This window comes from Bos indicus, chromosome 29 (genome assembly GCF_029378745.1).
Source record: "Bos indicus isolate NIAB-ARS_2022 breed Sahiwal x Tharparkar chromosome 29, NIAB-ARS_B.indTharparkar_mat_pri_1.0, whole genome shotgun sequence".
In the NCBI taxonomy this organism is placed as follows: domain Eukaryota; kingdom Metazoa; phylum Chordata; class Mammalia; order Artiodactyla; family Bovidae; genus Bos; species Bos indicus.
The window spans coordinates 24,898,560-24,925,337 of record NC_091788.1 but is presented as its reverse complement, the minus strand read 5'-3'; the positions used below and the strand labels follow the sequence as shown (position 1 = coordinate 24,925,337).

Below are 26,778 nucleotides of genomic sequence, written 5' to 3'. Positions count from 1 at the left end.
GGCTCTCCAGGCATTCTTGCCAGGAGAATTCCTTGGAATTCTCCAGGCAAGAACACTGGAGTGGGTTGCCATTTCCTTCTCCAATGCAGGAAAGAGAAAAGTGAAAGTGAAGTCGCTCAGTCGTGTCCGACTCTTCACGACCCCATGGACTGTAGCCTACCAGGCTCCTTCATCCGTGGGATTTTCCAGGCAAGAGTACTGGAGTGGGGTGCCATTGCCTTCTCCGTCATTTTTCATTATGTAACTGTAATTTTCACATCTGTCTCTTTTGTCTTTTTTCTCTCATATTTTAACCTAGTTCTACTACAGGGAATCAGGCCCATTAGTATTAATCATCACTTGAAGTCTTATAGTGATGGTGCACGTCAAGACAAAAATATGTACATTTTTAAGAACTTAGGTCTTATTTGACTTTCAGTGATGTTATTAAATGTTTTCTTTGTGTGTTGTTGCTGTTACTGTTCTTATTTTCTGTTTGAAAAAATATTTATTTGTCTGTGCTGGGTGTTAGTTTCACCACATGAGATCTTTAGTTGTGGCTTACGGGATCTAGTTCCCCCACCAGGGATCGAACCTGAGTCCCCTGCATTGAGAGCTTGGAGTCTTAGCCAGTGGACCAGCAGGGAAGTCCCTATTATTTTCTTCTAGCAAAAAAAGGTTAAACATGGGTTTCCAGGCAAAAAGTAGCTATAGAAACGTATGTGATAATTAGCAGATATCTTCCTTAAAAAATTTTATTTGTAAGTATAATGTGATGTTTTCCTTTCTCTGCCCTAGGACAGAGTACGAACAGAAAGTTACCGAGATTTTATATACCAAAACCCACATATCTTCAAAGACAAGGTGAGTAGCACAGGCTATAGAATTACATGTTTCATGTGGATTTTGGGTAGCAGAAATACTCTCTTGGGTCATTGTGACAGCAGTTGATTTCATGTGTGTACTGTGCTTAGTCACTCAGTCGTGTCCCACTCTTTTCGACCCCATGGACTGTAGCCCGCCAGGCTCCTCTGTTCACAGGGATTCTCCAGGCAAGAATACTGGAGTGGGTTGCCATGCCCTCCTCCAGGGGTTCTTCCCAACCCAGGGATCAAACCCAGATCTCACGCATCGCAGGTGGATTCTTTACCATCTGAGCCACAAGGAAAGCCCAAGAAGACTGGAGTGGGTACCCTATCCCTTCTCAAGAGGATCTTCCTGTCCCAGAAATTGAACCAAGGTCTCCTGCATTGCAGGTGTATTCTTTACCAGCTGAGCTACCAGGGAAGCCCAATTTCATGTATACTGGCTTTATTTCATGGAAGACTTTTGTGATGCTGATCTGTGGTGCAGAATACTGATAACAGAAATGCTGATTGGTGTTATTCATTACACTTTTTTAATTGAAATTCATTAATTATAGTGATTTAACTTAAACTTTGCTCAGTCAGGTAAGTTTTTCTTAAACCATGTTTTTGATTTACTGTGATTCTTGTTAATTTCAAATGTACAAGATAAACCCCATATCAAAGCATTTAATTATTATTTTAGTTCACATTAATTAGTTAAAACTTAGTTTAAAAACTCACTTGGTAAATAGGGTCAAATATTTTCAGGTAGAATTTATTTTATGTGCTTTTTTTTGAGACCATTTTATGAGATACTTTATATTTTACAGTTAGTCTTTATATTGCCTCTGGTTATTTCAGAGATGATCTTTCATGGTGTGTATGAGTATATGTGTGAAATTTGTGTCATATATTTTTTCCTCCCTTGTGAATTTTTCCATTTTTTCTTCACTTTCTCTTTACCTCCTTCTCTACATTGGCATGGTACCTAAGAGTTCAGGTTTTCTATTTGTTCCACCTTACTGGAAGTTAGTCCACTAATTTAGTCTAGTATATGATTGTCTCTGCCACTCACATACCTTTGCTTGGAAATTTTCCCCCTCTCTTTCTCCTTCAGGGTCTTCCCAGGTGGCTCAGATGGTAAAGTATCTGCCTGCAGTGCGGGAGACCTGGGTTTGATCCCTGGGTCGGGAAGATCCCCTGAAGAAGGGTATGGCAACCCACTCCAGCATTTTTGCCTGGAGAATCCCATGGACAGAGGAGCCTGGTGGGCTACAGTTCATGAGATTGCAAAGAGTCAGACATGACTGAGTGACTAACATACACACACACTTTCTACTTCAAGACTATGTATACTGGTAACATCAGGTTTTCGTAGTTTGCCTTCATTTTAAAAGATAACTTTTCTAAAGTTATTTCATGGACCTTATATGATATTGCAGTAGTGACCCACAACCTTAATATATTGAAAAGACTGTTTTCCTGAGTTTTATGTTGGTTGGAGTAACACATATATACTCTTGAGAAACCATAAATGCCAAGCAAACCTAACCACACATTGATAAAAGAAAGCATGTTAGCCAAAATACTAAGGAAAAATACTTCTAATTTATTAAGAAGCCCTCTCCTAACTGTGGCAGATTTAATCTCTTCAGTAAAAGCAGTAGGTACAACATAAAATAAACTTTATATATTTTCCATGGTCATGTATTTTGTCCAAAAGTGTATAATATAGTATTTCTATAAGTTACAAATAAAAAATTAAAAGCAGATAATGACTGTGTACAGGTCTATGAACCCAGTAAGATGTGTTTCATATACATAGAAATATGCATAATTACTTAATTTCCTGATTAATCTTATGATTACTAATACTTTTGTCTTTTCACTATTTTCTTATGTAATTCAAAAATTGATCAAATATGTATCAATTTCTAACTCTTTAAAGCATATTCAGGATATAATTCTCCATAATTAACAGTAGTAATCTGGAGATTTTATGTGATTTGGAATACTCTTCTTTGTATTGTACTATGGCTGCAGATGTGGAAAATATACTACCATACATTTAAATAGTGTTTGATAATTTATAGATTTTCAAATGTGTTGTCTCTTTGCTGTATAATATACCGTAACTAGGGATGGTAGGTATTTATCTCCATTTAATACATGAGGAATTTGAAACCAATAGGTTAAAGACTTGTCCTAAAATAGGCAACTAAAAAAACAGGACTTGAAGGTTTTAGTCCTAGTCTAGTGCCCTTAACCCTGTGCCCCTGTACTTTAAGGAGAAAATAATTAGGGTGGGATTCATTAATGACTTTTTAATTCTCATTATTTTTCATGCATAGGTCCTGTGTGGCATGACAGAACATGCTCATGAAATTTCTTAAATATAGTTCTTTTAAAAAATGTATGGAATAATATGTCTTAAGTTTTATACCATTGTTTTTGTTTTCATTTTTCTTCATTAGGTAGATAAATTTCATATCACAGCTCTAGCTTCTGTATTATATATTGTTTAGGGCATGGTAGAAGTTGATTTTTCAGAAAAGGGATTAAAATTTCTTTTCCTCTCCCTCCATCCTTCCTGCTTCCTTTCCTTCTTTCCTTTCTTAATATTGTTTTAATTCACAAAGCTCCTGTGGAGGCCATATGGTTTCTCAGATTTAATTTAACTTTCGGTGGCATAATCTTGTTATCGCTCACTTATAATTAATGTCTATTTGTAGTTCATTGAAGACATTCACAGTTTGGTGCCTTTTTTATGCTTTTGATTATTATCTACAGTTAAAATGTTTTATATACATTCCTTCATTGTTTTATAAAATAGTGTATTTTATTATCATTCTCCCTGTTTATTGGTTCTATCAAGTTTTAGTTTATTTGCCCAAATACCTAACTCTGAGCTAGATGTAATAAATAATTAGTATGCAACTAAAAATATAATTTAAGTATGCACTTTTAAAAAAGCGGCTTGACCTATGTTTGAGTCAAGCTTTAAATTACCCAGTGTATGATCCTGAATCTGTTTCTTTCTCTAAAGCTCTCTTTGCTTCAGAAAGAATTAAGTAAGATTTTATATATATATATGCATATAAATTATGTGTGTGTGTAGTTTTACAAGATAATACATACTCTAATTGGAGTACATGATATATATCCTGCTGTACTTCGTTGTTGTCACTTAGCAGTTTCTTTAAGATAATCCCTTATTTAATGTTATTTTAATGGCTCAAAAATTCAGTGTAAATTGGTCATAGTTCTAATTTTTTATATTAGAAATAATGCATGTAAAAATATAAAATATTAAAAATCTTTTTATAAATGTAGGAATAGAATAATAAGATAAATTCTTGCAGAGAACTCTCTGGTTCAGAAAGGTTCTACCCTGGATGGAGTTCGTGCTGCCAGCTTGTCTTTCCAGAAACTGCATGAATGTTGATATTCAATATTCCCAAGCACCATTGCCAAAGCACTGTGCTGTCAAACTTGGTAAATTCTGCACTGATCTTTTATTTTTAACTTTGCAAATATTTCAGTGAAAGTTTCTGGGAAGTCATCACTTACTGTTGTGTTGTATATATTTTTACATTTTATTATTTTATGCCATGTAACATTTCAGGTTGATATACTATAACCATGCTGTAAATATATATGCTCTGCGTTATAGTATTTACTTGATGATGTGGTTAGTATATTTATTTGTAACTTAAAAAAATGGTTTTGCAGTGGTATTTTATAGATTTCATTTTACAGTTTTGAACTCTCTTAATGTATGAAGTGGTTATGTTAAAATGTGCTGACTCACCCAAACAGGTAACATTACGGTCAGGGACAGTCGCATTCTCCTTAAGCAGCCTCAACCTTCTAAGAGGGGCAGAGAGGATAGGGGACACAGAGTAGCAGCCTTTTGACAACCTTATTTCTTCAATAGAAATTAAGACTATTTAGATTCTCTCCTCTGGAGTCAGTTCTGGTATATTTTAAAAATGTAATGAAACAGACTTCCCTTATACTAGTAAACAGTGCAGAAGATAAAATGCATAGGAACAGACTTTAGTATGCAGGACTTAAATGAAAAAGATTTTTAAAAAATGCCAAACTCCTGAAGAACATAAAAGATGATTAAAACAAATTGAAATTCTTACCATGTTCCTGAATAGAAAACACAAAATGAAATTGTGTTCTATAAATTTATGTTTTAGTTCAGTCCCCATAAAAATACTAAGACTTAAAAAAAAAATAGACAAGCTGATTCTCTTAGGCTTGTGGAAAAATGAATATATTACCTAGTGAAAAAGTAGTTGTTGAACAATGTAATAGATTCTTTTTAAAAAAATTTGATTTTATATTGGAGTATAGCCAGTTAATGGAGAAGGCGATGGCACCCCATTCCAGTACTCTTGCTTGGAAAATCCCATGGACAGAGGAGCCTGGTAGGCTGCAGTCCATGGGGTTGCTAGGAGTCAGAGACGACTGAGCAACTTCACTTTTACTTTTCACTTTCATGCATTGGAGAAGGAAATGGCAACCCACTCCAGTGTTCTTGCCTGGAGAATCTCAGGGATGGGGAAGCCTGATGGGCTGCCGTCTATGGGATCGCACAGAGTTGGACACGACTGAAGTGACTTAGCAGCAGCAGCAGCAGCCAGTTAACAATGTTATGATAGTTTCAGATAGATAGCAAAGGGACTCAGCCATACATATACATGTGTCCATTCTCCCCCAAACTCCTCTCCCATCCAGGCTGTTTGATTGAGCACAGTTCCCTGTGCTATACGGTAGGTCCTTATTGGTTTCCATTTTAAATAAAGCAGTGTGTACATATCCATCCCAAACTTCCTGACTATCTCTTCCCCCAATTCGCCCTGCTCCGGCAACCATAAGTTTGTTCTTTAAGCATGTGAGTCTGTTTCTGTTTTGTAAATAAGTTCATTTACAAAGATTCATTTACATAGATTGAACATTGCTCAGTTGCTCAGTCTTGTCTGACTCTTTGCAATCCCGTGGACTATAGCCCACCAGGCTCCTCTGTCTGTGGGATTTCCCAGGCTAGAATACTGGAGTGGGTTGCCAATTCCTCCTTCAGATCTTCCCAACCCAGGGATTGAACCTGCATCTCCTGCGTTGCTGGCAGATTCTTTACTGTTGAGCCACGAGGGAAGCCCTGTAGATTGAACAACACGATAGGTAAATTCTAGGTGTGTTTTTCTTACGGTGGCTTCCCCGGTGGTGCAGTGGTAAAGAATCTACTGCCAAGCAGGAGACGTCTCATGGGTTTGATCCCTGGGTCGGAAAGATTCCCTGGAGAAGGAAATGGAAATCCATTCCAATATTGTTGCTAGGAAAAGCGCTTCATGGACCTATTTAAAATTCTAAAAGAGTGTGTGTGTCCTCTCCCCTTGCCCTAAGCTCTGCTCTGTGCTTGAGTTTTCTTTATCACACTACTATTCCCTATTACTGTCTATTTTTGGTTGTTTCTGAGTATTTTGCTTAATGTGTTTCCTTGGTAATTTGTTTTGTTTATTTATTTATTTATTTTACTGTGAACCATGCAGGTTTCATTATTATTATTCTGGGAAGAACCATATGAAATTCTTGATTAGAAATAATTATTACATTCCAATCCCCAATAACATATTAAATTTCATTCTTCTTACTGTTACTACCATTGGTAATGAATATCTTTTGAAAACTTAAATTCTCAAGTTACTGAATTCTTAAAAGCCTATTTTTTATTGTATCTCTATAATTAAATGAGTTAAATATTAAACTTTGGAAGTGGAGTGGGTATGACAATATTCTATATTATAACCATTTTTAAATTGTTTGGATCAGACTATCCTGCTTAGGTTAACTTCTGGTACTCAAACTTGAGAAAGCTTATTTCTGTTAAAATTTAGGATTACTGAACCTAAATTAGAGCATACATACAATAAGGAAATAAAAGACAGACTACTTCCCTAGTAAGTCTGTGGAAATTGCTCATTTCATATAAAACATTTCTTAAATTTACATTGTTGCATATGATTACAATAAACTGTGGCCAAAACAGTTATGAATTTAAAATAATGTAATTATATGTTCCATTTACCCAAGTAGAAATTATTACCATGTTTGGTGAAGTTTAAATTTTGTTGTCTATTCCTAGCCAGAAACATCATCATGTATGAATAGGATTTACAGTGTTGCTGCTAAGTCTGCTAAGTCACTTCAGTCGTGTCCGACTCTGTGCAACCCCATAAATGGCAGCCCACCAGGCTCCCCCGTTCCTGGGATTCTCCAGGCAAGAACACTGGAGTGGGTTGCCATTTCCTTCTCCAGTGCATGAAAGTGAAAAGTGAAAGTGAAGTCGTTCAGTCGTGTCTGACTCTTTTCGACCCCATGGACTGCAGCCCACCAGGCTCCTCCGTCCATGGGATTTTCCAGGCAAGAGTACTAGACCTTCTCAATAACATGTATTCTTTTTCTTTTATTTTTATACCAGGTAGTTTTGGATGTTGGTTGTGGAACTGGAATTCTCTCTATGTTTGCTGCTAAAGCAGGGGCAAAGAAGGTTCTTGGAGTTGATCAGTCTGAAATACTTTACCAGGCAATGGATATCATTAGGTAAATGCATTTTAAGGCTTGAGTTAAGATTATTTTTAAATTTGATGATTAGGAGATTTTCTTGTCTTTAAGAGCTGTCCAGTGCAGACCTAAAGCCCTTATCTTTGAGTAAAATTTCATTCCAGCACAGTAAGATTTTAAGTTGAATTGACCTAAACATGTTTGAAGTATGAACAGTCTTTTCACTCTCCTTATTATGAGAATTATTTTTATATAGTTTTCTATCTTTTCAATTATGACTATGGATATGCTAATTATAATAATATTAAATTAGAAATCATGGATGTATAGGGTAATGTTAGAAAATGGGCTACAAAAGTCAATATATCAGTAGTATTTTGTTTACCAGATAACAGTTCAGCTAAAAGAAAACTAAAGGTTATCATTTTCCTTTTAACAGTACTGGTAGCCCTGTGCCTCCTCAAATTAAAATGTGAAGTCCAAAATGGCTACACACAGATTAGAGTGGATTTAGTTTATCCCCTAAAACTTAATTTTATTCTCTAAAAATACATCCTCTCTTTGAGGAATTAAGTTAGGTTAATTGACCAGTGGTTGATTTTACAGTTGGTTTATATTCTAGTAAGAAGACCTTTATTTGAATTACAACTTATAAAACTAGATTTGGTTAGTTGTGTACTTAACCAAAGCATGTTACATTTGCAACTCTTGAGTAATTTCCAAAATAATTTTAATAACAGGCTTCTCAGCAATTCTTTTTCCCCCCAGGGTTATTAAGATATAATTGACACATAACATTGTGTGACTTTAATGAAAACGAATTATAAGTGTATTTCTTTGCTACATTAATGTATTAACATAACAGCTGCCACCGTAGTGTGTGTTAGCATCTCCATTGTGTCACAGGAAATATTGGGTTGGCCAAAAAGTTTGTTCCGGTTTTCCCTTACATCTTACAGAAAATCCCGAATCAACTTCTCGGCCAACCCAATAATTACCATTTCTATTTTAGCGGGAGAACATTAAAGGTATACTCTCTAAACAACTTTCACCATGCTTACGTTACATTCTTGGCAGTGATCCTTCAATGGTCCTCTCACTGATGTGTATATTTTATTCTTAAAATTGATTAATGTTGATCTTTTCTGGTTTGTATAACATTTAAATAAATACAATTGTGTAAAATGTTTAAATTTACAATTTTATTGCATAGTGTAGAGTGTAGTGTTGTGGTTAAGCATGCAAAGTTTCAGGCTTCCCTCATGGCACAGAGGTTAAGAAACCGCTTGCAGGCAAGAGACCTGGGTTTGATCCCTGGCTTGGGAAGATCCCCTGGAGGAGAGCATGGCAACCCACTCCAGTATTCTTGCCTGGAGAATCCCATGGACAGAGGAGCCTGGCTGGCTACAGTCCATGGGGTTGCAAAGAGTCAGACATGACTGAGCAACTAAGCACATACATGAAAAGTTTCAGTTGGACAGTTTTGAGTCCTTGCTCTGCGCCTTCCCCATTGTTTGAACTTCGATTAAATATCTAACCTCTTTGAAACCTCAGCTGTTTCATTGTAAAAATGAGAGTAATGATGATAAGGAGTCAGTAATGGTTATGAACAAGGTAAATAAGTGGTAAGTAAAATACACACCTCAGTCTCTTTGGCATATTGCCTGACTTGACATGTAGTAGGTATTCAGAAGTTAACAACTGTTACTGTTAACAAGCACCAAATGAATGTTAATGAAAAAATGACATTGTCTTGCTTAGATTTTTTTCATAGATAGAGGATGGTGGTTATTATTTTCATATTGGAGAATGTGCATATGTGTTGCATGTGTGTATACAATTCCATAATCTGGGAAAGTTTTTTTTTAGTTTTTGTTACCATTAACTACAACATCATTTTGCGGATTCTGTAAATAGCACCCTGTCTTGCTTGCACCTTGCTTTCCAAACAGGTATGAGAACTGATATCCCAGAGAAGAGATTGTTTTACGTAAATTAACAAAATTTATTGTTGATAGTAAGATTATGGTAAGATATTTCTATTAGAAATATGGGAGACCCATGTTCATGTATATATTTATTTGTCATTTTTGATTTCTGTGAGACTAGATGTGCTTTCATTTTTTTTTAAGAATACTTTTAAAAAATTATTTATTTTTGGCTGCTCTGGGTCTTTGTTGCTGTGTGCCGACGTGAGTTGCCTTGAGTGGGGTCTGTCTTTGTTGTGGTGTGCAGGCCTCTCAGTGTGGTGGCTTCTCTTGTGGCGCATGGCCTCTAGGTTTTTGGGCTTTGTAGTTGGTACTCGTAGGCTCTAGAGCTCGGGCTCAGTAGTTGAGGTGCATGAGCTTAGTTGCCCCGTGGTATGTGGGATCTTCCCCGTCCAGGGATTGAACCCATGTCCCCTGTGTTGGCAGGCGGGTTCTTCACCACTGCACCACCAGGAGGGTCCAATGTACTCTCATTGTAATTCCTCTGTGGAAGAAAAAGATGGTGATACCACTCATTTGGTTTTCATTTTATTTCACAGAAGCCCTAATTCCTAGTGATGTTTTAGAAATACATTTTTACAATGATTATATTCAGATTCTTTGTGTATAAAAGTTAGTGCTGGAATGTATAGAAGTTTTACATGAGAGCATTTATTGAAAGTGACTTAGTATTCAGTTTTAGGCACTTCAACTTAATAAAAGTTGCTAACATTAACTTAGTACTTTCTATTGAATTTTTTTTTTGAGGTAGGTACAAAAACAGTATAATATTTTTTTTTTAGTAGAGATTAAGCAATTGAGACATGGAGAGCACATCCGTTTCCTTATTTGTAGTAGTGCCAGGATTGGATCCCATAGTTGATCCTGACAGCCAGTCTACTATGCTGTGTCTCCACTGCACTGCTCACAGGGCACATATTTATTGTGGCCAGTAGTTTGCTTACTTAGAACCTATAGCATTTGAATATTAGAACTTTTTGTTTTGGATGAGCCAACATTATACTTTTCTTCAAAGATGTTCTCCTTTGCCTTTTTTATATTGTGAAAAGATAAGATAGCTATTTCCGTAGTGTTCATAGTATCTCTCCGTTGTTTTCCATTCAAAAACTTGAAATGTACACTGTGGATGAAATAACCTCTGTTCTTCTGTTTGTGGATTTATCTATAAAAGAATTTTCATGAAACAGTTTATTGTTAATGTCTGCAGCATTTTCTGGCTCATTTTTCTACCAGATGAGAAAGCAGAATAGCATACTTCTCTCAGCATCTAGAACCATATGACTTGATTTCTAACTTTGGCTTTTTGACTAGCTTTATGCTAATGGAAAATTGCTTAACTTCTTTAACCCTGGTTTCTTCATTTATAAAATGAGGTTGATGGTAGTATCTGTCTCATAAGATTGTTATAAAGATTGAATCCACTTACAGTGTTTTGCAAAGTGGCTGACATGTAAGTGAAGTGAAGTGAAAGTTTCTCGGTCGTGTCCGACTCTTTGCGACCCCACGGACTCAAATGTGACCCCATGGACCCCAGGCTCCTCCGTCTATGGAATTCTCCAGGCCAGAATACTGGCAGTGGGTAGCTGTTGCCCTTCTCCAGGGGATCTTACCAACCCAGGAATTGAACCCAGGTCTCCTGCATTGCAGGCGGATTCTTTACAGTCTGAGCCACCAGAGCAGCCCGGTTGACATGTAACTGCTTACTAAATGTTAGTAGTAATTATGATAATATTAATAGATAATTATAGTGATATGTTTGATTTGGCACCAATGCCTCCAGTAATACTTTACATTTGATTGGTTATGTTTCTGAAATGATCATTTCTTGCCGCTATCCCACCAACATATGCTGACTCTCTTTTCTGTATTCTGTTTCATGATCTCTATTCTTTTATACCATAAAGTTTCAAGCTTTAGTCAGCTTTATTATGTATTCACTCTCCTCCCTTGAAATCTACTCTTAGCTTCTCTTATACTTGTCTATTATTGCACTGGGGCTTTCTAGAACCATCATCAATCAGTGAAAGCAGCTCTTCTGATTAGCAGGCTGTGAATTGTCTTTAGCAATTCTGAGGCTGCTTTTGCTGCTAGAAATTTGTACACAGCAGAATTTCTGTAAAATTCCCTAAGCTTACATCTGTAACAAGATACTTTAAATTCTAAAAGATGGATAGTTTTTTTTCCCCCCTCTTTAAGTAGGAAAAAATTTTTATTGTACCAGTCATGGAACTAGATTTCAACCAATAAAATCTACCACTGGCTATTTTAAGTCAAACTGATTGAAAGAGATTTGTTTTGTTTTTAAATATATTTATTTTAATTGGAGGATAATTGTTTTATAGAATTGTGTTGGTTCCTGCCATACATAAAAGATGAATAATTACATGTTTCATATTCTTTTAAGCATATTCAACTTAACAATCCTTGAATTGTGCTCAAAAAGATGATAAAATAATTTTATCTCTTTTATTTAAAAAGGAGATGTAGCATTTCTAAAGAAATGAAAGATGTTTTATTAGTAGGGGCAAATAGAACTCAAAGTCATACGTGGGAGGAATGAAAAATTGTTTCTTTTTCTTACTCTCACTCTCCGGTGAATAATCATTCCAGAAGCATAAATGTCCTGAGGATAGCAAAGCTATTCAGTTGTCAGGCTATCGTATCCAGTGTTCACCCTCAGGAAGCAAAGGTAGCTTCTGGTAATATTTACCTTTACTCTGACTGCCTTTGGTTTCGCCTTGACTCTGCAGTGGAAAGCTCATTATTCAGCTTTTTGGATGTTTTTGCAAAATTTTCATGAAAAGGTTGATCTGTCATATGACTGTAATGCAGTACTTTCAATCTCACTATGACTTTAAAGATGCAATCTTTTATGTTACCTGTGCCTAGAATACTGTTAGAAATGAAACAGATCTGTTTCATTTTTATGCTTAGATCTGTTGTCATATTCATGTAAGTGTTCTTCTCTAGATTCCAGGACAAGAGCTTTATCTTCTTAGTATTTTTAGGCACTTAGTAACTTAACACAATGAATTTAAAGATAGTGGTGGTATATATAAGATTTGGAACAAGATCACAAAATATACTAGGATATATTCTTGAAGTAAGGGATATTCTGTCATATCTTGTTTCTGAATTCATTTATTTTTGTTCATTTATTTATTTATTTTTAGCTCTGCTAGGTCTTTGCTGCCGTGTGCAGGCTTTCTCTAGTTGCTCAAGTGGGGGCTACTCTTCATGGAGGTGGCAGCTTCTTACTGTGGGCACATCTCTTGCTGTAGAGTGCACTAGCTTCAGGAGTTGCTTGCGGGCTCTAGGGTGTGGGCTTAGTTATTGTGGTGCACAGGCTTAGGTGCTCCGTGGCATGTGGAATCTTCCTGGACCAGGGATCGAACCCTTGTTAACAGCATTGGCGGGTGGATTCTTTTTTTTTTTTTTTTTTTAACTTAGAGGTTAACTCTGCTTTACAGTGTTGTGTTGGTTTCTCCCTACATCAACCATAGGTACACACGTGTCCCCTCCTCCTTGAACCTCCCTCCCACCTGCTGCCCCGTCCCACCCCTCTAGGCTGTCACAGAGCACCAGGTGAGCCCTTGTGCTACACAGCAACTTCCCTTTAGTTCCCTGTTTTACACATGGTAATGTATATGTTTCAGTGCCACTCTCTCAATTCCTCCCTCCCTCTCCTTCCCCTCCTGTGTCCATAAGTCTCTTCTGTCTGAATCTCTCCTGCCCTGGCAGGCATATTCTTAACCACTGAACAACCAGGGAAGTCCTCTAAATTTAATAGAAATAATAAAAAAGGAAGTAAAAGCTGAAGGAAACTTTGAAGCAGTGATGAGGATAAAAATGGTTAAAAACAATTTGCTGCTCAAAAGTCTTCTAATGAAGGTGATTAAGATGGTTTACATGGAGACTAAATTCTGTTTTTCTCACATCTTGCCACCTCCTTAATTTCCTGTCTACTTAATGGTCCTGTCTTGGGGATCCCATGACTACCTACTAGTTCAGTGATTCACTGAAAGAACTCACATGATTCAGTATAAAATTGTATTCACAGCTTCACTGCTAAGATTTATGATAGCAAAGAATACAGTCCAGGGACAGCAAAGAAAAGATACCCATCAGTAAAGAGGTCACATTACAGGCTCCCACAAAATCCTTTCTTTGCAAGAGTCACACAAGATGTGATTTTCCCTCTAGCTGTGAACCTCAGAGATTCTCAAGAGATGCCTCAACCCAAGCAAGTTCGAGTCTTAACAGTTTATGGTTCTCAAAGAGAACTAACTGGTGGCATAGGCACATGACCGCTGTGTGATCAGCCATTGTGCAGTGGTGTCAGATGCCAGGTGCGTATCAGGAATCTTCCTGTTAACTTCACACATGCTGTTCTCCTGATTTGTCTTGGTTCACATCTTCAGGTGTTGAAGGCAATAGCAACCCACTCCAGTACTCTTGCCTGGAAAATCCCATTGGACGGAGGAGCCTGGTAGGCTGCAGTCCATGGGGTCTCGAAGAGTCGGACACGACTGAGCAACTTCACTTTGACTTTTCACTTCAATGCATTGGAGAAGGACATGGCAACCCACTCCAGTGTTCTTGCCTAGAGAATCCCAGGGGTGGCGGAGCCTGGTGGGCTTCTGTCTGTGGGGTTGCACAGAATCAGACATGACTGAAGCTACTTAGCAGCAGCAGCAGCAGCACATCTTCAGGTGTATTGAATAGCATCATTAACCAGTAAATATAAGAGTGTTCAGGAGTTTTGTTTTTAGGATTTGATCAAGAATTATTGCCATGGTTACAGAGATAGGAACCAAGAGAACAGACCTGCAATAACTCTTCTCACAGGTTAAAATTGAAAACCTGGGGCTGATACTTGACGTCTCCTTCTCTTTTACCAGCAGACTTACTGGAGATAGAGTCCTCGTGAGAATCCTTGCTGTTTCTCAAATCCATCCTTCTACTCCTTGATGTAGCTTAAATTTATGCCTTCATTCACATTCTTGTATTTTTTATATACTTATCTGAATTAATGCATTTGTATATAAGTAGCTGAGTTATTTGGCTCTCTGTTATCTACTCTCTTAGTGTGGCCAGGTTGATTTCCTACCATTTCTCATCTCTTTTAAATAAATAAAGGAAGAAAGGGAGTGAAAAGATATTTTTGTGTTGGGAAGATGTGAGAGGAAAATGGAGAGACTAAAAATTACCTCTGATCCTGGTATGAGATCTCACTATCAGCACTTTGGTAGGGCTTTTTAAAGACTTATCACATGAAAATGTAAGCTTTACTAGAATATCAGCTCTCCAAGGTTAGACAGGGATTTTTTTCTTATTCATGGACATACCCCAACCATCTGGAAGGGTACCAGGCATGCAGGTATTCAGTGTAAATACTTGTTGAATTAGTGAATGGGTTTTCAAGACCCAGGACATGAAATATTCAAAGCTTGCTGAAAACCCATTATCTTTCTGCTTGAATTTGCATTATTCTCTAACCTTCCCCTGCACCCCCCCATTTTATTAGAAGCTAAGCTATTGCTAACTTAAAACAGTAAATGTCCTCAGTGTTAGCTACACGCCTAAAACCTATAAACAGAAATTATACATTTGGGAGGGAGACAGCTCATGAAATACACTTAATAAAGGAAATTGGTATGTGTTTTCTGTTATCTGCCTCAGAAGAAAAGAGGGAGATCTGTTCTGGGCAACACTTGAGTCTTCTCTGATGTGTGCACTGAGCACTGGATCCTTCCTCACACGTTTACCAAAATGATTTGATTGCCCTTTTTTCCTCCACTGAATTATATCTTTGGTTCTTTGATAGTACCATCTAAAATCTCCATGCATTTATCAGTTTGTTACATTTTGTATTACTTTGTTGTCATTTTGGCATGCTTGGGGAATGGGAGAAACATGTATGTTTGGGTGCCATAGTGAACTGAAAACAATATTATGCCTTGTATATTTTTGTATTACAGTATTCCCCCCACCCCACCCCCATATGCATTTTGAAAAAATTATTACCTAGGTATTCTTCTAGGTGAATTTTATAGTCATTTTGTCACCAACTTTAAATGTCATTTAATTGATAAGATGTTCATTGTATGAACACTTGGTGGTACTTTATGCTGTTTACACATCTGTCTCCCTGCTAGACCCTGTTCTTCGTTAGAATCTAGACTGTGTCTTTTTTAAATCAAAATTGCATTGGGCAGAAGTACATTACAAATTTGATCCTGTTTTCTCATTCTGCTGCTAAGTCGCTTCAGTCGTGTCTGACTCTGTGCGATCCCATAGACAGCAGCCCACCAGGCTCCCTTATCCCTGCGATTCTCCAGGCAAGAACACTGGAGTGGGTTGCTATTTCCTTCTCCAGTGCATGAAAGTGAAAAGAGAAAGTGAAGTCGCTCAGTCGTGTCTGACTCTTTGCGACCCTATGGACTGCAGCCTACCAGGCTCCTCCGTCCAATGGGATTTTCCAGGCAAGCGTACTGGAGTGTGTTGCCATTGCCTTCTCCTTTCTCATTCTAAAAATCCTGAAATGGCTCCTCACTGCCTCTAAAAACTAGACTCCTTAGCATTACCTCTGACTACTTCCCATCTTTGTCACTACATACTGCCTCTTGCTGCTCTGATCATACTAAACTATTTTTAGCTCTTCACATTTGCGATTTGTCTTCCATACACACACACATACACACACAGGCAGTTTGTGCATACATAGATGAGGCACCCTTTTTTACCCCCATATTCATACATATCTTTATGGATGCTCTGTCTTTTTCTGATTAAAATCGAATGTCATTCAGTTAAGGTCTTATTATATTAGCTCCTATGAAGCCTGTGTTCTTTACCTTTCTCAGTGCCTTAGACCATGTTCTTAAGTGCATGAACTCTCTCTCTCTCATCTCTGTAAGCCCAGTATCAGATAATTACTCATGATGATGTCCCTGTATCATGAGATAAAAGTTAAATTGCTGCTTCTGAGATAGGAAATAATATAAGATAGTGATTATTGCTCTAACAAAATATCCACTCGGAAAAATAATTTCAGTGTTTATTGGATTAGTTAAGAGACTTACTTAACATACCCTTTATATTATGGTGTTGTATTTCTGAAAATTAAAGCTATGCTACTTTTTGAGCAGGTGTTTTCAGAGATAGAATTCATTTGGAATGCTTTTATGCTAAAGTAATGTTTAGTGATTGGCCTCTTGAGAGAAGAAAAGTAAGTAAAAATCTATAGTTTTTTTTTCATGAATGGTAAAATCAGGTGGTGATTAAGATGAGCAGGCTCGCAAATGGGATTATCTCTGTGAATCACGTCTGTGTTGCAATGTTTTAATACAGAATCACTGGGAATTATGGCCTTTTGTCTGTTTTTCTGTGTATTCCCTGAAATCTTAATCTTTCCAGTTGTATTTATATTCCAACAAGTAATTACTGAGGCAGATAGGATTATGACTTGTAGCAGACAATAAACAGCCTGAGCAGATGGCCTTTTACAGGACATGTCTTGTTTCAGCATGAGCATCCTGAAAATATTTCTAAGGCAGTAGGAACATTGTGATCTTCTAAGAATATTGCTCTTTGTTTCTTTTGAAGTGTTTGTACTTATTAAGCCTTAATAAAATATTTCAGTAAATGTAATCAACTACAGCAATTTCATCATAGAGAATTTTATTGAATACCTCTTTTAAAAAGCTCAAATATGATATAAGCATCCTTTTTAACCTTTGTCTGAAATGCACATATTAAAAAGTACATAGCACATAAATTACGTGGTAACATAAGTACAAATAAGTAATAGGAAAGAATATTTCCAGCACTTTAGATTTCCTCCCCTCTCCATCTGTCCTTTCTCAGTAAGATGCTCTCCATGCTTGATTGGGTAATGACCATCCTGGCTTTTGTAGTAATCACTTCCTTAATATTGCTTTATATTTCACTTTAATCATTTATTATGCATTATTTTAGTCTAGCTTGTTTTGTTCAACATTATTTTTAGCGTTCATTTATGTATATTGTTACATAGAATGGTATTGATTAGTATATCCCAATTTATCTTTTCTATTCTTGACGGGAATTTTTATGTTTTCCGGTTTAGGTCTATTTAGAACGATTTTGTTATGAACCTTTTTGTCCATGTGCTTGGTACACATCTGTGAGGTATATGTTTAAAAAATAGTGCAGACTAGGGAATACATGTCTTCAGATTTTCCTGGTATTGCCAATTTATACTTGGCAATATGGTGGTAATACCAATTTATACTTCTACCAGTAGTATGTAACAGTTTGGGTTGGTATTGCCTACCTTTAAGAACTTATTCCAGTTGGTTGTATAGCAGTGTCTCATTGAAATTTAAATTCGCATTTCTGTGATTGTTAATGTGACTGAGCACTTTTTCCTGTGATTATTGGCATTTGGATTTCCTTTTCTGTGAAGTATGTGTTTGTCTTTTGTTCACGTTTCCATTGACTTGGGCCTTTTTCTTATTTATTTGTAGACAGTCTTTATTTTGTATGTGTATTTGAAATGTTTGTAAGCTTTATGTAATGAAAAAATTCTTCTATCTTGCTTTTTTACTCTCTCCAAGTATCTTTTGATGTACTGAAATTCTCAGTTTTCATGTATCATCATCATTGTTTATGGTTATCACTATATGTGAATTGGGTAAAAATCCTTATGGAGGTGTTTTCCTATATTCTTGTGTAAAATTTTATAGTTTTTTAAAAAATATTTAGATTTGTAATCTACTTGGCATTGTTTTTGTATATGGTATGAGGTAGTGGTCCAACTTTTTAAAACTTAGTAGCAGTAGTAATAGTAGTATTAATCTGTTTAAAAATGACCTAGTTGTTCCAAAGACCATTTTATCCCCTCTACCCTGTACTGTCATCTTTGTCAGGAATCAAGTGTACATATATGAGGCCAGTATAACCTTTATACCAGAACTCTGCTAAGGCAGGACAAAAACTTACAGGTCAATCATTTATGAACATATATGGAGAACATCCTATTCAAACTATTAGAAAACTTAATTGAGCAGTGTGTGCTTAGTTGCTCAGTTGTGTCTGACTCTTGCAAGCCCTTGGACTGTAGCCCACCAGGCTCCTCTGTCCATGGAATTCTCCAGGTAAGAATACTGGAGTGGGTTGCCAAGCCCTTCTCCAGGGGATCTTCCCTACCTGGGTCTCCTACATTGCAAGCAGATTCTGTACCTTCTGAGCTATTGGGAAAGCCTCTCGAGCAATATACTGGAAGATAAAGTTTATCCCAGGAATACAAGTTTGGTTAATTTGAGAAAATTAACCATAAAAATTTATTGATGTATCTCAGGAGAGAAAGTTTGATAAAATTCCATATCCTTTCAGTCTATATATTAAACTCTTAGCAAACTAGAATTGGAATGTGTTATATCATACACGATACAGTGTATATCCAAAAACAAAAACTACAGCCCACAACTTGATGAAGCTTTGAAAATTTAAGTTCAGGAACAGGACAGGGACACTTGCCATCATCTCTTCTATTCAACACTGTAAAGGAGATCCTGGACAATGGAACAAGGCAATAAAAGAAAGATACAAGAATTGGAAATGAAGGATCAAGACTTTTCATGTTCCCTAGTAGTATGTTTATGAATATAGATATCAGAAATAAACTCTAAATAAGTTATTACAGCAGTAAAAGTATTAAGGTGCTTAATATTATGTATTTTTAAATGTGATACATAAGTTTTAAATTGATATGATTTACAGTGCTGTATTAGTTCCTGGTGTACAGCAGAGTGAATCAGTTATACATATATATATTCTTTTCCATTATGGTTTATTATAAGATATTGAGTATAGTTCTCTGTGCTATTCAGTAGGACCTTGTTTGTATCTATTTTATATATAGCAGTTTGTATCTGCTAATCCCAAACTCCTAATTTATTCCTGCCCTCTCCTCGTGCCGCCTTTCCCCTTTGGTAACCATAAGTTTGAATTCTATTTATGTGAATCTGTTTCTGTTTTGTGTATACATTCATTTCTGTTACTTTCTAAATTTCACATATGAATGATGTCATACAGTATCTTTCTCTGACTTCACTAAGCGTGGTATGCTCTAGGTCCATCCACATTTCATATTTTAATGGCTGGGTAATATTTCATTGTGTGTATCTCTGTGTGTGTGAGATCTTAAAAAAAAAAATTTATTTGGCTGCCCCTGGACTCAGTTGTAGCACATGGGATCTTTTGTTGTGGCCTAGAGACTCTGGTTGTGGCACAAGGGCTCAATAGTTGCCACGCGTAGACTGCAGAGTGCTCGACCTTCAATAGCTGTGGCACACGGGCTCCACAGTGTGAGGGCCCAGTTGTCATGGCACATAGGCTTAGTTGTTCTGCGGCATGTGAGATCTTAGTTCCCCGACCAGGGATCGAGCCTGCATTACAAGGCAGATTCTTAATCACTGGACCATGAGGAAAGTCCCTGCCATATCTTATTAATCCAGTGATCTGTTGATGGACGCTTGGGTAGCTTCCATGTCCTGGCTTCTGTGTATAGTACTGCTGTGAACATGATGGTGAATGTATCTTTTTGAATTAATGTTTCTTTTTTTTTAATATTTACCTAAGAGTGGAATTACTGGATCATATGGTAGTTCTATTTTTAATTTTTTAAGGAACCTCCATAATGTTTTCCATAGTGGCTGCACCAATTCACATTCCCACCAGCAGTGTAGGAGGGTTCCCATTTCTCCACACCCTCTTCAGCATTTGTTAATTGTAGAATTTTTAATGATGGTCATTCTGATCAAAGAGGTAGTATAATATTATAGTTTTGATTTACATTTCTCTAATAATTAGTAGTGATAATGAGCATCTTTTAATGTGCCTGTTGACCATCTGTATCTCTTCAGAGAAATGCCTATTTAGGTCTTCTCTCTATTTTTTTTTATTGAATTGTTTTTTGGGTTGTTTTTTTTTTTTTTTGGTCATTGTATGAGCTGTTTGTATATTCTGGGAATTAAGCCCTTGTCTGCTGCATCATTTGCAAATATTTTCTCCCAGTCTGTAGGTGGTCTTTCTGTTTTATTTATGGTTTCCTTTGCTGTGCAAAGGTTATCAGTTTGATTAGGTCCCATTTGTTTATTTTTGCTTTTATTTCTATTGCCTTGGAAGACTGACCTAAGAAAACATTGTTATGTATGTCAGAGATTGTTTTGCCTATGTTTTCTCTTAGGAATTTTATGGTGTCATGGCTTTGAGTCTTTAAGCCATTTTGAGTTTATTTTTATATATGCTGTGAGGGAGTATTCTGACTTCATTGATACATATGTTGTTATTCACCTTTCCCACCACCACTTGCTGAAGAGTCTGTCTTTTCTCCATTGTATATTCTTGCCTCTTACGTCAGAGATTCATTGACTGAAGGTATGTGGTTTTTTTTGGGGCTCTTTTCGGTTCCCTTGACCCATATGTCTCTTTTTGTGCCAATACTATGTTTTGATGGCTGTAGCTTTATAGCATAATCTGAATTTCAGGAACTCCAGCTTTGTTCTTTTTCCTCAGGATTTCTTTGGCAATTCTGAGCCTTTTGTGATTCCATATAAATTTTAGAATTATTTGTCTAGTTCTTTGAAAAATGTCATGGGTAATTTGATAGGGATCACATTAAATCTTTGGCTTGCTTTGGGTAGTATGACCATTTTAACAATATTAGTTCTTCCAGTCCAAGAGCATGGGATATCTTTCCATTTCTTTAAATCGTCTTCAGTTTCCTTTATCAGTGTTTTATAGTTCACAGTGTATAAGTCTTTGACCTTGATCAAGTTTATCCTCAGTATTTCTAGAGATTTTTTTTTCCTATTTCAGTGTAAAGAAATGCAGTGGATTTTTGTATATTAATCTGCTACTTTCCTGAATTTATCAGTTCTGGTAGTTTTTGTGTGAAGGCTTTAGAGTTAAGTATCATATCATCTGTATATCATGACAGTTTTACCTCTTCCCTTCCAATTTGGATACCTTTTATTTCTTGTTTCATTGCTGTGACTAGGACTTCTAATACTATGCTAAACAGAAGCAATGAGAGTGGACATTCTTGTCTTCTTCCTGTAGTCAGTTGGAAGGCTTTCAGCTTTTCCACCATTGAGTATATGTTGGCTGTAGATTTCTCATAAATGGCTTTTATTATTTGAAATATGTTCTTTCTGTCACCACGTTGATAAGAGTTTTTATTGTGAATTTATGTTGAATTTTTTTCAATAGATGCTTTTTCTACATCTATTGAGATGATCATGTGGTTTTGTCTTGTCTTTTGTTGATGTGGTGTATCACATTGATTGATTTGAGTATGTTGAAGTATCCTTTTGACCCTGGGATGAATCCAGCTTGATCATGGCGTATGATCTTTTTTATATGTTTTTGGATTTAGTTTACTAATACTTTGTTGAAAATTTTTTGCATCTATATTCGTTAAAGATATTGGCTTCTTTGATGAATTCATCAAAGATATTAGAGATCAAATATATATATATTAGGTATTCTGGCCTCTAATTTTATTTATATATATATATTAAGTATTGTCTTTGATTTTGATATCACTGCGTTGATGGCTTCATAGAATGACTTTGGGAGTGCTCCCTCCACTTTAGTCTTTTGGAAGAGTTTGAGACGGATCAATGTAAATTCTTCCTTGTATGTTTGGTAGAGTTCCTCAGTGAAGCCATCTGTTCCTGGACTTTTGTTTGCAGGGAATTTTTTATTATTTTTGCAGATTCTGTTAAACTTCTAGTGGTTGGTCTGTTCAAATTATCTATTTCTTCTTGATTTAGTTTTGATAGGCATATATTGCTAGAAACTTGTCCATTTCTTCTAGGTTGTTCAGTTTGTTGGCATATAATTGTTCATAGTACGAAAACATAGTATGTAAAAATTGGTTGTATTTCTATAAAAAACACAAAACAAGACAGTGAAAATTAAAGCATATCAAAGTGTATTTCTCATATTTCTAACAATCTTTCAGACAGTGCTAGGATGCTAAGTCACATCCATGAAATGAATGTCCCCCAGTAGGTGCTGTGCGTGAACTGTTTTAACAGCTTCTTCCCCAGTGTACCCTCTGACATTGGTCAATATTTCCTTGCCATGTATTTCTCTGGTATCTTGCAACATTTTCTACAGTGATACCTGCAAAGAAAAAGCCTGTGAAGATGCTCATGGTCACCAGGATTTGAACCATTCCCTACAAAACTTATTAATAACTCAGTAGAAATGTTTTCTGATTTTTTTTTTTTTTTTTTGAGGCTATTTTAAATACTTATTTTTGCCTGCACTGGGTCTTCGTTGCTGTGCACGGACTTGCCTGGTTGTGGCAGGCAGGGGCTGCTCTCCCTTGTGGTGCGGGGCTCCTCACTGAAGCGCCTCTCTCGTTGCAGAGGACAAGCTCCAGGCGCACAGGTTTCCCTAGTCGCAGTGTGCAGGCTCAGTGGCTACAGCTTGCACTCTCTAGGCAGGCTGGCTTCAGTAGTTACGACACGTGGGCTTAGATGTTCTGCAGCACGTGGAATCTTCCCGAACCAGGGATCCTGTATTGGCAGATGGATTCTTAACCACTGGACCATTAGGAAATGTATCTTAAGTAACAGTAAATGAATGCTGCCCCCTTATAACTGAAAATAAAACAAGGAATGTCCACTCTTGCCAATTCTATTCAGCATTGTCTCGGGGGATCTAACAAGTGCCATAAATACATTTAAAGGAAGGCAATAAATGGCAGTAAATACAATAGAACTAAGACTCATTACTCCCAAGTGACATGATCAAGTACACGTAAAAATCCTAAGAAATCTATAAGATAGCCACTAAAACTGTGCTAAAGCTAAACCCTTTATGACAGTCAGTGGGATTCAGGGTCAAAATATGAAAATCAGTTATGCTTCTGTTATTATCCGTAAACAACTAGAAATTAAAACTTAAAAAGTACATACCATTACAATGCAATCAAAATCATTAAACATTTAGGGGTAAATTTAGCAAAATATGTTGAAGACATAAACACTAAAAAATGTAGAATGATACCATGAGCTGATTCTAAAATTCATATGGAAACAAATGGCCTAGAATATCCAAAAGAATTTTAAAAGAAGAATGAAGTTAAAGGATATATTCTGTCAGACTTTATGACTTTAAGTATAAGAATCAAGAAAATGTTGTATTAGTGCGAGGATGTGCATCTAAATCTTGGCGCAGAATTGAAAGTCCAGAGATAAGCTTGCACATCTATGCTTAGCTGGTTTTTGACAATGATTCTGAAGTAATTCCTTGGGTTGGTGAAACTTTTTCTTCAACAGAGTTGCAGCTATCACTCATGATAGTTTTTCTAACAAAGTTTTTTCATTATATACGGGAAAAAGATCATGATGATACATTGGAAAAATCAACTCAAAATGGAAACTAAAAAAATTTAGAAGAAAGCATAGGTCAAAATACTTGATGTAGGCAAAAATTTCTTGGATATGAAAAGCACCAAAAGCATGAACCATGAAAGAAAAAAAATGATAAATTGGTCTTTATCAAAATTAAAAAACTTTAGCCTTTAAAACATATTATTACAGAAATAAAAAGAAGCCACAGGTTGGAAGAAAATATTCACTGTTTTCTTCCAGAGTTTTTATCCAGAAATGTAAAGAATTTTTTAAATTCAAAAATAAGAATACAACTGATCCAGTTTTTAAATGGTTAAAATGTTTGAGCAAAAGATAATAGGGAATTATGACTAGTAAGCATATGGAAAAAAGACTTGCATTAGGAAAGTTCAATTTTTAACCATAATGAGATCTTACCAAAAAGTTAATATTAAAAAGAATCCTATACGGGCTTCCCTGGTGGCTCAGATGGTAAAGCGTCTGCCTACAATGCGGAAGACCCGGGTTCGATCCCTGGGTTGGGAAGATTCCCCTGGAGAAGGAAATGGCAGCCCACTCCAGTATTCTTGCCTGGAAAATTCCATGGACTGAGGAACCTGGTAGGCTACAGTCCATGGGGTTGCAAAGAGTCCGACACAACTGCGCAACTTCATTTCACTTCACTTCATACTAAGTTTACAAGGATGTGAAACAATAGAAATGCTCACATATTGCTTGTAAGAATGTAAAATCATATATGAACTTTGTAAAACAAACTGGCAATTTCTTAAAAAGCTCTATCACTTCCATTTGACGGAGTACTTCTTGTACATACATATTTATAGCAGCTTTATTCATTGTAGTCCAAAAGTGGAAATCCAGAAATCCATCGTCAGATGTGTGGATAGACAAAAAGTGTTTTATTCATATAGTGGGATACTACTCAACAATAACTAGGGATTGAACTTCCAATATACAGAAAAATAGGCATTAATTTAAAAAGTACACTTATTGAAAGAAACCAGACACAAAGGAGTACATTCAATATGATCTGTTTATATAAAACTCTACAAAATACAAATCATAATATGTAGTAAAAGAAAGAAATCAGTAGTTGGGTGTGGATAGGAGGGTTTTGTGGGAAAGAGCAGTAATGCATCTTTTTGAGAAAATTGTAATATTCTACATAAAATAATCTATATGATGATGGTGGCCACTCAGGTATCTCTTGTTTTTTTCTTTTTTTAGTTCAGAAAAATTTACCCTTAAAAATGCATTTAGTTTTATGTATATAATACTTCAGTGAAATTTACAGGAGGAAAATCACTCCATTGTTTGCAGAAAAAAATCTTTTGTAATTCAGATATACAGCCTTTGAAGACTGCAGATTTATTTAACTAGATACAAACTTAGCAGATTACTTTTAGCTTTTTGAAATTCTCTGTTATTTATTTGAAATTGCAAAAGAACGGGATGAAAAATATGTGCTAATCTTATGACCAAGCATATAAAAGTATCTAATGAATGCTGTTGGACAAAGTTAAATAATTTATGATTGGAGGAAAGTTTCAAGTTTATGTAACATGCAATATTATTGTTATTCATGATAATACCTTGCTGTTATATAGTGCTAGAGGATGTGTACATAGCTTTCACAAATGTCTCATCTTCATAATAGACTGTTAATAGAAGTGTTAATAGTTTGGGAAGGTATCTATTTCTGTTTTACACTTGATTTCAGGCTCAATGAGATGTTACATAATTTGTTGAAAATCACTTAGCTGACAAGTGCTAGAGGACCTGGAATTCAGAGTAAAGCTTCTGGGCCTAACTCTCTGCTGCTATGGCAAGCTACTTCTCTTTAAAATATACTGGTCTGTTTCCACCTCTCCCTTTAAAAACTTTTTTTTTTTTTTTTAACTTTATTGATATGTATTCTTGATAGGGTTTGAGTTTCTTTTCATGCTGTACTTTTAAACACTGGTTCAGCTGTATTGTGGTATTAACCACAAACATTCTTGGGGATTCATGAAGTGACCAAAGAGCGATTATAATGCCAGGGAGTAAGAAAACTTTGAACAAACATACTTTGAGTTCTATAAAGTAATAACAGTTGCCAAGAATTTTTGTAGTTTGACTAGTTTTCAGAATTTGTTTCAATTTGTTCATTATGGCATTTTTCAGATTAAATAAACTTGAAGATACTGTTACACTAATTAAAGGAAAAATTGAAGAAGTTCGTCTTCCTGTAGAAAAAGTGGATGTTATTATATCCGAGTGGATGGTAAGTGTTTGCACACAGAACTACTTTTATTAATTTTTTTTAAAGGCAGTGAATAAAGTAGCAAGTATTATGCATTTTATTATATTTGATAAATGACAGAATGATAGCATTATTTTAAAAATAGCTACAGTGTTTTTATGGTAGTTTATTCTGCAGCGGCACTTATTTACTGGCAATTTGTAATCTTTAAGAAGAGAATAAATTATCTTTTTTAATTTTAAAGTCTTAATATTACTTTCTAGATTTGTTGAGACCTAACTGTGTTTGCCTAAAAGCCTGCAAGGATTCTTTAAGGATTTACTAAGACTGTTTATGTCAAAATAATGTGATGTTGCTACTGTTGTTGTCATATCGAATAGCCTATCTTTCTGATCTCTTTAGTCATGTGTCCTATACCACATAAAGTGAAAGTGAAAGTGAAGTCACTTAGTTATGACTCCTAGCAACCCCATGGACTGCAGCCTACCAGGCTCCTCCGTCCATGGGATTTTCCAGGCAAGAGTACTGGAGTGAGTTGCCACTGCCTTCTCCATGAGTTATTGAAGTAAAGTCACTCAGTCGTGTCCGACTCTTTGTGACCCCGTGGACTGTATCCGACCAGGCTCCTCCGTCCATGGGATTCTCCAGGCAAGAATACTGGAGTGGGTTGCCATTTGTTTTTCCACCTATACCACATAAAATAGTATTTATTGGCATTATTAAAATAATGA

At 36.1% G+C, this 26,778-nt stretch overlaps 1 protein-coding gene and 1 non-coding gene across 2 annotated transcripts in view; both read left to right on the top strand.

Annotated features, from left to right (window-relative positions):
* Positions 1–26,778, top strand: part of PRMT3 (protein arginine methyltransferase 3) — a 126,504-nt gene that overhangs the window by 12,950 nt on the left and 86,776 nt on the right. The window contains exons 8-10 of the mRNA XM_019955035.2: positions 778–843; positions 7,318–7,439; positions 25,969–26,068. Coding sequence (XP_019810594.1) covers positions 778–843; positions 7,318–7,439; positions 25,969–26,068 — 288 coding nt within the window. The remainder of the gene's footprint in view (positions 1–777; positions 844–7,317; positions 7,440–25,968; positions 26,069–26,778) is intronic.
* Positions 24,259–24,330, top strand: TRNAC-ACA (transfer RNA cysteine (anticodon ACA)). The gene has a single exon. It is a non-coding gene; the product is annotated as a tRNA-Cys (tRNA).